This window comes from Nomascus leucogenys, chromosome 7b (assembly GCF_006542625.1).
Source record: "Nomascus leucogenys isolate Asia chromosome 7b, Asia_NLE_v1, whole genome shotgun sequence".
Lineage (NCBI taxonomy): Eukaryota > Metazoa > Chordata > Mammalia > Primates > Hylobatidae > Nomascus > Nomascus leucogenys.
The window spans coordinates 109,686,811-109,699,099 of NC_044387.1; the positions used below are offsets into that span (position 1 = coordinate 109,686,811).

Sequence of the window (12,289 nt, forward strand, 5' to 3'; positions counted from 1 at the left end):
CCAAATTACATATTACTCACAAAGGTATTTTAAATAACGATAATATTAACCAAGTATTTGCTGTCATGGCTAAATAATCTGTAAAAGAATAATGATATCCCATAAAAAAGAATAAAGGGGCCACCAAAAGAACCAACTTTCACTTTACGGGACCCTTTTTTATACACAATCCATATGTAGACCGTGTTTCAGGTTTTTAAATAATATAATTCTCTTCCACAGTTAACAAGGCCAGGCACCATGGCACCATTCTCCATTCCTTGGGAAGCTGGTGGGTGAAAATCTGGTCTGCAGAGTCTCTCTCTAGAACACAGGAAGCTCCTAGGACTTACCATGTAATTACTTTTGCCAAAAGTAGAGTAGAATAGAGAAAAGATGAGCTAGAGAGACTTACAGAGGTTCTCAGTGAGCTCAACTCCATGACAGAGCTGCTCTCCCAAATAATAAAAGGCATTAATTTAGTGGCTGCCATCATCAAGACAGAAGAGACATCAAGAGGCTTCCTGTCAAAGGTATGAAGGTTGTTCTCCCTTTAACTGTTTAAATATGAAATGTTCCTCCAATAAATCACAAACACATACTCAACCATAGTTTCATACATATCCATTTAACTATTTTTGCATATGGATTTTATATTTAATTAAAATTTATATAAATTTAGGACAGTATCCATTTTATTAAAATTGAACTGTAGCCAGCCCAACACTCCATAAAGATGAGCATTCAGAAAGCATGTTTGACCGTGACTTTGAATTTTAAATTGTAGAATTTTTATGGTCGGACTTCACACATTAGTCTTCCTTATCCTCCGCCTCCAGCTTAATGACCCAGCTCAGTCCTCCCACTTTCTTGGCACCTATCTACATAAATGCTAACTGAATAGATGAAAGGGTGAATGAACAGTGGAGCCTGCGCTATCAAATCGCATCCTATTCAAACGCTTTTCCTCAGAGACTCTGTCACTTATTTCTATGACTAATCTGACGTCCTGGAAGAATTTTAGCTCCAATAACCCAGGATGTAAGACAGGCGTTTCCTATTTATCAAAAAGTGGCTTAGACTTCTCTCGTACTTATGATGCCTAAGTTCAAACCATGTGAAGCCATCACAGCATACGTAACTGCATATTTTAAAGCTGATTTGCTAAGAGTAATTCACAAACCCACGGTGAATTTTTTATTCACAACTTCTTTTTTTTTTTTTTATGTTTACAATTTAATAAATCTCTTCATTGTAGACATGTATGGCTGTTTGGTAGTATTCAGAAACATCACAGTAATGGCAGTTTTTTCAATTGGTGTGTAGTCCTCAATAATTATATATGAAGTTGCTGTCAAATCAGTAACACTGCATTTATACATCCATCATTTTCAGGATTGTTGGTAACCTGGGCATATTTTCCCCAAATAACTTTGCCTCCTTGCGTCACAAGGCCCAGTTCACTCACATTTACTTCAATGACAGTACCTTTGGTAATAACACCCAAAGTTGTATACAGTGGGGATGAGGGATTCTTCTTTACACCAAGTATTGGTAGGCAAAAGGTGGCTTTCAGTTCAGGATGTGTTACATGGGCTTTCTTGAAACGCAAGCCCATTGGCCTGATGAATCTTTCATATTTAGGTGGTTTTCTTGTAAAGCCATCTCCAACAAAGCACACTTTAGTAACCATCCTCTTCCATGCCTTCTTCTTTCTCTTTCCTGTTCGAATAACTTTTAATACTTCTGTTTCTCCCTGGGCACGTACTTTAGGCAGAGGGACTTCCCATTTTCCCGCCTTCTCTTTTCGTTTCTGTTTAATCATATTGGAAAGTACTTTAGCTCGAGATTGTCCCTCTCTGTCCAGCAGATAGGCAGGTACTGCTCCCTGTGGAGTCTTTTCATCATTCTTTTGTTTGGTGTTTCTCTTTTCATGCATCTTGATAGTCTTTTTCATTTGTATTTTCTCAGCATGACGCTGTTTATGGTAAAGCTTAGCCTTCAGACCAATCATTTTCTTTGCCTTCTTTGAACGTTCATGAGCCTCTCGACTTTCCTTCTTTCTCTTTTTCTCATGGTAATCCAAACGGTATCCATAGCGTTTACGGTGTAATTGAATATATTCGTTCTGTGGCATGGTGACGGCCGCAGAGCCGCCAGGAGCAGCCCCTGGGGTGCGAAAACGCTCTCAATTTTCGGGTCTCAAAGACCCACAAGCACACGCCACGCAGGCCGGGACAGGAAAGGTATTCACAACTTCTAGATCGAATATAAAAAGCTTGTCTCCTAGTACATGAAACTGTACTAATACAATTTATTAAATTAGTTCAACTAGCATTTCCTTCAGAAGAATTGACAATAAATTAAACTGGGTGCCCATCTTTTCCATTCTGTGTTCAGCTGCCAAATCTGCTCAGCTTTCTGTGTCTAAAACTCTTACCAGATACGACTCCATTGTGATTAGATGCTTCCATTCCAGTGGACTTTATTAAATTAGAATATGAGATAGCTGTCACTCTCTGAAGGATACAAGTAACAGAAAGTCTTGAAGGAGCCTCTTTAAACCATCACGACGTAAATAGGCCATATTTCTAGGGTGACAGAGCAAGTAAAGATTTCAAAGATGAATAGGGAAAGCCCACGTTAGCTAATAAATGACGTTCATTCATTAGGAAATGGTATTTGCAAACTATTCAAAAATCCCCTTTACTAAATAAGCCATGGACTGTGTTTCTGTTCTCAAGCCAGCCTAACACAAGGTGATGACATCCTCACACAAAACTTGCCCCAAATCCCCGTGGTTCACCACATGTCTTTAGATGACTGAGAATGAGAAAGGCAGAGAGAGTTAATTCCTGATTTACATATTCTGCTAATAAAGTGGCAAGGTCTTATGGAACAAACACAGCAGCTGTAATTATGTAATTACGTATCTGTATGCAAATGTGCCGACGGCTCATAAATGCTGGAACACTATTTGCAATGCTAATTAAGTGGCTTTTACTGAGGCTGCATAATTCCTACATGTGATTTGGTTCCAGATGTCACTGTAGCTTGTGAAACCTTTATTGTCAGGTTAGCTGAGGTGGTACACATTAACACCACTCATAAAACCTCTATTTATAATTAAATTACTTGCAGTGACTCGGTGATTTTCATCATCCCCTGTCCACCTCTGTACTCACGTAGCATAGAGATGGAATTGCGACTGGAAGCCAGAGCCCACGAACATTTCTCCGCGTCTGCGTTCCCACACAAGTGGCTCATCTGCTTAATCTCACCCACATAAACCAAGTTTAAGTGTCTAATGAGCATGGGAAACAGATCACAGACTGAGGCCAATGTGGAATTGTTGGCAGATGCCATAAGGTTTTATTTTAGATTTTATAGCTATAAAAGAAGAATAATTCCTTTTGCTGTAATCTCATATCAGTATTTGATAGCCTGAAGAATTACTCTTTCATTTATAATAATACAAAATGTTTTGAGATCATACAGTAAGGAGCTGGTACCATACTTTTAATTTGTAAGTAAGAAAAAAATGAAACTAAGAAAATATATGTCTTGGACACTCACTATGTTCACAGCACTGCAGGGACTACAAGATAACATAATACATGGGCTTCCAAATAGCTCATAAACAGTTTACAATGCAACACGTAAAAAATGTTTACAATAACATACAAGAATACGAGACCTGGTTGTTCATCTGGAACAACCAGGATAAATGAAATCAGAGAGAATCCTCATAACTATTTTAATCTAATAATTTACTTCAGCCTTTTCTCCTACCAAAACTTTCATCAGAACTCCTAATAGCATAAGAAATATGACCTGGTATTTTCACTGCTTCTTTCTAGTTCTTGTAAGAAGAATCAGAGAAAGTATTCAACCAGTCCCTGATGTTGTAAGGGCTGTTTCCTTTAGATGATGGCAGAATGCACATACCCCATAAACTACTGTAAGCAGAGAAACTACCTTATGTAACAAGCACGGGGAGGGGATTTTCCTGGTTCCTGGAGATGCACTTATGATCCCAAAATAAAACTAAAGCACTGATTAGCCCCCTACTCTAAAGATGAGGGCCTCAAACCCCTGGTACTTCCTGGCAAGGCTTCGTAAGAGGCAGCAGATCTGGCAATCCTACCATTAACCACCACCCACCCCACCAGAACCTCCCCAGCCCGCGAAAGCAGCCAAAGAGGATGAGATCCCCTTTAGAGCAATGAGGAGTCAATGTACTAATTATCAGCAAGGCAGGATTCTGATGGAGCACAGGAATGAGAAGCTGGAACATCATTACTTGGCTTGATACTTGCACAGATGGAGGTGCAGCTACTGCTGCCCAGGTCAGAGCTGGATGGGAGAGCCCCGGGAGAGCTTGACCTCTACACCCCGAGAGTGGGAGCACATGTGAACATAAAGGTGACTGTTAATTTCTCAGCTAGAGAGCAAGCCAACGAGATCTGATGGGACATGTTACAGCCTACAGGAAAGAAAGGGATGGGGTCATTCCCTGTCACAGCTTCCCATGGCACTGGGAGGACCTTTGTCCACGTGGAGATGATCCATCGTTTTGTTGATTCATCAGTTAATGGACATTGGTGGTAGTTCCACTTTTTGACTATTATGAATATTGATGCTATGAATATCCACATGTGAGTATCTGTGTGACCATCTGTGTGTATTTGTGTGACCACATGTGAATATTTGTGTGGTCACATGTGCGTATTTGTGTGACCACATGTGAGTATTTGTGTGACCACATGTTTTCATTTCTGTTGGAGATGTACTTAGGAAAAGCATCATAGGATCAAATAGCAACTCCGTGCTTAACATTGTGAGAAAATGTCATATTGTTTTTCAAAGTGGCAGCACCATTTCACACTCCTCAGCAGTGCCTGGGAGCTTCAGTTTCTTCCTATCCTCCTCAAGATGTCTGACTGTACATCCTTCTAGATGTAACATGGAATCCCATTGTGATTTTGATTGACATTTTCCTAATGACTAATGATGTTAAGCGTTGTTCATGTGCTTGTTATTTCTGTTTATTCTTAAGAAAGATACGTCCTAAATCTCTTACTAATTTTTAATTGGGTTGTTTGTCCAATTTGCCTAATTACCAAATCACCAAATTAAAAAGTCCAATTTGCCTAAAAGTCAAAAAAATTACTTCTATGCTTTCTTCTAATGTTTTACACATTTAGCTCTAACATTTATGTCTCTGAAATATTTTATGTTTTTTTTCTTTTGAATAGCGTGAGTTAGGGATCCAGGTTTACTATTTTTGCATGTGGCTATCTAGTGGTTCTGGCAGTATTTGCTGAAAATATTTCTCTTTCTCAGTAGAATTATCTTGGAACCCTTGTTAAAAATCAATTGGCCATACTGTAGAGAATCATTTCTGGACTCTCAACTCTATTCTGTCCAACTATATATTTATGCTAGTATTATACTGTCTTGAATTCTGTATCTTGTAGAAAGTTTCAAAATTAGAAAAATGTGAATAATTTAATTTTGTTCTTCATTTTTAAGAATGCTTTAGTTATTTGGGTCCTTGCATTTCCATATAAATTTGATTATCAGCTTTTCCATTTTTGTAAAAAGTCCAGAAAAATATTTTATAGTATTTTCATTGAATCTGTAAATCAATTTGAGTAATATGCTTATCTAAATAATATTAAACCTTCCAATTAAAAAACACAGAATGCCTTTCTATTTACACAGGTCTTCTTAAATTTTTTCAACAAGGTTCTGTGGTTTTCATTGTACAAGTCCTACACTCCTTTTGTTAAATTTATTCCTAAATATTCTAGTTTTTAATGCTAATGTAAGTAGAAGTGTTGTTAACATTTTATTTCCAGATTGTTCATTGCTAGTGTATAGAAATGCTACTAATTTATCACATTGATCTCAGCTGTACTTGTATGTTAGGCCTGTTCTTTATCGGATTCCTTAGGATTTTCTATATACAAGTTCATGTCATCTACAAACACAAGTAGCTTTACTTCTTCCTTTCCAATATGATTGTCTTTTCTTTCTTTCCCTTGCCTAACTGAGCTGGGTAGAACCTCCAGTACAATGGTGAGTGGATATCTTTGTCTTGTTCTGATCTTAAGAGAAAGCATTCACTCTTTCATCATTAAATATGGTGTAAGTTGAGTGTTTTTCAAAGATGTCCTTTATCACGTTGAGAACATTTCCTTCATTACTAGTTGGTTGAGTATTTTTTTTTTAATCATGAAAAGGTGTTGGTTCTTGTCATGCATTTTTTCTACATCTATTGAGATAAGCATGTAGTCTTTGTCATTTATTCTGTATGTATAATATGATGCATTATAATGATTGATTTTTGAATTCTAAACAAGTCTAGTATTCCTGGAATAAATGCCCTTTGGTTACGGTGTAAAAACCATTTTATACGATGCTAGATTTGGTTGCTAGGATTTTGCTAAAGTTTTTGCATCTATTTTAAAAGGGATGTTGCTCTGGCATTTTTAAATAATATTTTGTCTAGTTTTAGTATCAGGGTGGTCTTAACTCATAGAATTGAGTTCTCTCCTATTTTTTGAAAGAATCATAAAGGTCTGGGTATTAATTCTTTTTATATATTGTGTACAATTCATAAAAGTCATCTGAGCCTGAGCTTTTCTCCGTGACAAGTTTTTTTTTAATTACTAGCTGGATCACATTACTTACTATGTGTCTATTCAGATTTTTAAAATTCCCTTTTGAGTTAGTTTCAGTAGTTTCTATTTTTCTACAAATTTCTCTAAGTTACTTAAGTTGTTGGTATAGAATTCTTCACACTACTCCTTTATTATCCTTTTTATTTCTGCAAGGTTGGTAGTGATGCCCCTTCTTTCATTACTCAATTTATTGAGTTGAATCTTATCTCCTTTTCTCTCAGTATTTATTTGTGTGGATTCAAGTTACCATCTAGGGTCCTTTAGTTTCAGTCTGAAGGACTGTCTTTATTATTATTATTATTATTATTATCATTATTTGTCAGATAAATCTGCTATCAATGAATTGTTTGTTTTTATTGGAAAATGTCTTAAATCTTCCTTCATTTTAAAAGTATTGTTTTTGCTGAATATAGATATCTTGGTTGGTCTTTGTTGTTGTTGTTTTGAATATGCCCACCTGTTTTCTTCTGTCCTTCACAGTTTGTAATGAGAAGTCAGCTCTCAACCTTGGCGAGAATCCCTTGTACAGGATGAATCTGTGTGTGTGTGTGTGCATGTGTGTGTGTGCTGTTTGCAAGGTTCTTTCTTTATCTTTGGCTTTCTATAGTTTTACTATGATATGTCTAGGTGTGAATCTCTTGAGTTTATTCAGAGTTTGTTAAGCTACTTGGATATATACATTAATGTTTTTCATTAAATTTGAAAAGTTTTTAACTATTATTTTATAAATATTCTATCTGCTCCTTTTTCTCTCTCTTCTCCTTCTGGAACATCCATTATCCTTATTTTAGTTTGCTTAATAATGCTCCACAGGTCTTTGAGCTTCTGTACATTTTTCTTCCTTATTTTTCCTCTCTGTTCCTCAGACTGGATAATTTTTAATTGGTTGTCTTCCAGTGCTCTGATTCTTTCTTCAACTACCTTGTATCAGGTATTGAGTCCCACCAGTGAATTTTGCATTATTTCTATTATTGTACTTTTTAGTTCAAGAGTTTCTATATTTTTAAATAATTCCTACCTCCTTATTGATATACGATCTTGGTTTACCAATTGTCATTATGCTTCCCTTTAATACTTTAGGCATTGCTTTCTTGAATTCTTTAAATATACTTATAATAGCTATATAAAGTCTTCTTTCCATAAGTCTAACATCAGGGCTTCCTTACAGACAGTTTATATTGATTACTTTTTTCACTGTGTATGGATCATGCTTTCCTTTTATTGAAAACTGGTGATTTTAGAAAATATAACTTGGCAACTTTGTAAATTAGATACCCTCTGCAAAGTTTGTTGTGGCTGCTATTGTGTGTTTGTTGTTGCTGCTGCTGTTTGTTTAGTGACTTTCCAAGACTAATCCTGTATGGTCTAAATTCCCTGTGATGTGTGACAACTAAGATCCTTTCTGGGTTAGTGTAAGGACGAGATAATAGTTTGTAAGAAATTTTATTGAACGAACAAGTATTCAATGACTGCAGAGAGCCTCTGCAAAGTTATTGAACATGCATTTGACATTCAGACAATTTACATGTACGGCTTGCAGAGAGCCTCAAGGCCAACCAGAGGCAAAAGAATTAGACTCTCTCAGGACCCTGGGCATGCAGACAGCTCTGTACATGTACATGACCTTCTAGGTCCTCAGAAACATGACAGAGGTGTTTTTTTTGTTTTGTTTTGTTTTGTTTTCACAGCTCACTGCAGCCTCCACCTCCAGGGCTCAGATGATTCTCCCACCTCAGCCTCCTGAGAAGCTGGGAATACAGGCATATGTCACCATCACCATGTCTGGCTAATTTTTCTTTTTCTTTTTTTTTTTTTGTTATGTTTTTTTGGAGAGATGGGGTTTCACCATGTTGCACAGGCTGATCTCAAACTCCTGGACTCAAGTGATCCACCCCACTTGGTGTCTCAAAATGCTGGGATTACAGGCATGAGCCACTGCACTCATCCCAGAGACTTTCAGAGGTCCCTATAGACATCTAATTCCCCAGATATTCCTTTTAAGATTTTTGACGAAGATATTGGCATGCCAAGTGGTATCACAGCCTCAATCAGCTGTGATGTTAAGCAGTTTTGCTGACTGTTTTCAACATCCCCAACAAACTCATGGGGATAAGTTTATTCCCACAGAGAAAACTCTGAGTCAGATCAAATAATGACAACAACCTATCCATGGAAGAGCTCTTCAGGGAGACAGATTAAAAGGTGCATTACGGTGGCTCATGCCTGTAATCCCAGCACTTTGGGAGGCTGAGGCGGGCGGATCACGAGGTCAGAAGATCGAGACCATCCTGCCTAACACACTGAAACGCTGTCTCTACTAAAAATAAAAAATAAAAAATAAAAAAATAAGCCAGGTGTGGTGGCGGGTGCCTGTAATCCCAGCACTTTGGGAGGCCGAGGCTGGTGGATCACCAGGTCAGGAGACTGAGACCATCCTGGCTAACACGGTGAAACCCTGTCTCTACTAAAAATACAAAAAATTAGCTGGGCGTGGTGGCAGGCGCCTGTAGTCCCAGCTACTCGGGAGGCTGAGGCAGGAGAATGGCATGAACCCAGGAGGCGGAGCTTACAGTGAGCCGAGATCTCACAGCTGCACTCCAGTCTGGGCTACAGAGCGAGACTCTGTCTCAAGATAAATAAATAAATAAATAAATAAATAAATAAATAAATAAGGTGCAGTGCTGTAGGAATGAGACTTTTGAGGAGTTCAAGGCCAGTTGCTGCTGTTTTTCAAGTGATGATAGCAGGTGACAGTGCCGCAAAACTTGCTGTTCTTACTACATTTCTGTTTATCTTGAGCAAATACTCCTCAGATTGCTGCAAGCCTTGGTTTTGCTTTCCAGATTTCTGAAAATGTTGATTTTGACAGTTTTTATTAGGGCAAATATGCAGAGGTCCTTAGTCCACTATTCTGGACGTTCTGGAAGTTTTACCCTAGAAGCTCTCAGTTCACAATTTTAAAAGATAATATTCTTTTATTTTTAATTTTGGGTATGATCTTCTGTAAATTAATAGTTATTTCTGTAGATTTCTTGGTGGCATAAGGATTTTCCTCATTGAACTTATCTCCAAATAATCAGATTCTTCTCAGGAATGAAAAATGAAGTTTGTACATTACTAAGCTATTATAAGAACAATGAGATTTATTTTTGAAAATAATTTTTCACTGATAAAAATATGAAACATAACTAAAGTTTTTTATCAATTGACAGAAACCTGAATTTACTGATTATTAATAAATATTGGTAGTGTGCTTAACCGAGACTACTGTCACATTCTAAATAAAAGACAGTGAGCTCACTCATGATTGTGTAACCGGGAAACAGGTACATTCCAGTAGGATTTGCTGTCCACATGCGAGACATTCTCCTTCAGTCATTCTGATGGATTTCCCCTCACCTATGCTGCCCACATGCATAGCAAGTTCCTGAATTGTTAGCTGGGATTTTAAGATGTTTGTGTAAGCCATATGGAAGTGTGTACTGCCTTCTTTTCCTCCTCTACATTGTCCGACCTCCACTTTCCAAAAGTTTTACTACTACTTAGTTCTAAGCTGGTAAAGACAAAGAATCAGATACTTCAAAAAGAAGGAAAATAAGTAATAGGGCTATTGGTGGATCATGAAAATTGATCACTTAACATTTTAAAATACATAGAAGATTATCTGGAAACCTGCCATTTAATATGTGCCATTAGAATTGCCTTACATTCTCTGTTTTTTAGCATTTTACACAGTGGCAGATAATTTCTTAATATAAGGATGTAACAAATCAATCCTGGGTGAAAACAAAGTAATATCTGTATTACTGTCTGTGTCACTGATACGATATGATTTGAGAGAGAGTGTCATTGTGGTTTTCAATGATGCTGAGCTCAAAAGATTAAATTGTCTCCTGAGCATATCAAATGAACCTGTAATAACTCCATGTAGGCCTCTCATCCATGATTTTGTTTAAAGTTTTCTAAAGTTTAAATGTATGTATATATCCTCTCTCTCTCTCTCTCTCTCTCTCTATATATATATATATATATAAATGCACACAGACATATATACACACATATATTTAAAATAAAAAAATATATAAACTAATATATATTGTATATAAAATAAAATCTAACTTGATTTCAACCTTAAAGTATTCATAACTCTCTTAGCCCTTAAATACCAGTATTTCTTGAATATGGCCTAGGGATAAAGAAGGGGTCGCTTACTTAGGTCCCGAGAGAAATTGTCAAGGATTATGTTTAGCCACAAAAGCCCTTAGGAAAAGGGCACTGAAGCTCTATGACAGTAGGCACAGAGAACTACCAGATTATCTGAGCTTCAGATTCCAATCTCATTTCCACTAAGTCTGCAAGCTGTTTCTACAACCACGATTCCCTCTCCCCAGGCTCCTGTGAGTGATGGCTGCTGGCATGGCCTGTTGGCTGCTGGCTCCTGGCTCCCAGCCTGCCGTTGCGAGTGCCTGTGCACTCCATTGCCAGTGGTTCTTGTCCAGGAGAGGTACCATTCCCAGTGCAAAATTCTCCATGTACATTCGACATGCTCACTTCCTTACAACAGTTTTAATCGGTCACATACGTGCTCAGGAGCCTTCAACAACCTTCCGTGTCCTACTTCACCATCCAGACTCTTCACGGCTTTGAAGGACTCCACTGCATGACTGGACCTCATTTCCTCACCAGGTTGCTCACTACTCCCACTCTTCAACTAAAGCAGATAAACTGATCTACCCTGTTCTTCTCCCTACTGACCTTCATACTATTCTTTCTGTATGGCCCAGTTTAAATCCGTTTCCTCCTTGTGACTCTATAAATACTGTTTTGGTTGTCAGTGTCATTACTGTTGATATTGGTTTACAGTTTAATGTCTCCATAATGAATATGGTGACCATACAATTTATTACAATTTATTGTCCAAACCAGGATACTTTTGAGAGTGAGGGGGTTTCTATTAATGAAATACCTGGGCAAGAGGCATAGGCCAGACGTTTTAGGCTGACGCTGTTCAGAGCAAGCCAGGCCGCACAGGCACCTTATCTTAGTACATTTTAAAATAACATTTTAAGAATATTTATTGAAATTTTACAAGTTAGATGATTATTGACCAAATTAAAATTCTACTTTGGACTCAGATTTAATTGCCAAGGAAAGAAAAAGCAGGTACAATCTTAACAACTTAGAGAAACGCCAACTTGACATCAAAATAGCGACTTTCCTGCCAGAGATTTTCCTGTTTTGCTTATCATGCTAAGCTACCTTTTAAAGAGATAAAATAAATGTAATAGATCAGCAATTTCTGTGTTAATTTGAACATGGTTGGTGTTTATTATTATTATCCATAAACTAAGAAAGTCTCAGTGGAAAAGTCATGTTATTTTTATCTTCATCTCATAAAATCTGGCTGCCCACAGTTCTTCAAAGTTCACTGTATAACCAGACATGGATTAACCAAACATTTATATAAATTTACCAAGTTTTAAAGATTAATTCAATTAATCCAAACTAATCCAATCTATTTGATCTAAGTTTGTAAAACACTGATAGAAATCTCTCCATAAATAGTCTGAGGACATTAGGCCATTGTTACTCAAGGCAGTAAAAAAATAAAGCAATTTGTT

The 12,289-nt window shown here is 37.2% G+C and overlaps 1 protein-coding gene across 1 annotated transcript; it reads right to left on the reverse strand.

Annotated features, from left to right (window-relative positions):
- Positions 1-1,200: 1,200 nt before the first annotated feature.
- LOC100597116 (ribosome biogenesis protein NSA2 homolog) lies at positions 1,201-2,225 on the reverse strand. Its single transcript, XM_003271505.3, has one exon. The coding sequence runs from the start codon at positions 2,114-2,116 to the stop codon at positions 1,334-1,336; it is 783 nt and encodes a 260-aa protein (XP_003271553.1). The 5' UTR covers positions 2,117-2,225; the 3' UTR covers positions 1,201-1,333.
- Positions 2,226-12,289: the final 10,064 nt, after the last annotated feature.

Coding starts and splice junctions, on each gene's coding strand:
- LOC100597116 (XM_003271505.3), bottom strand. CDS start 2,116: ATGCCACAGAACGAATATATTCAATTACACCGTAAACGCTATGGATAC.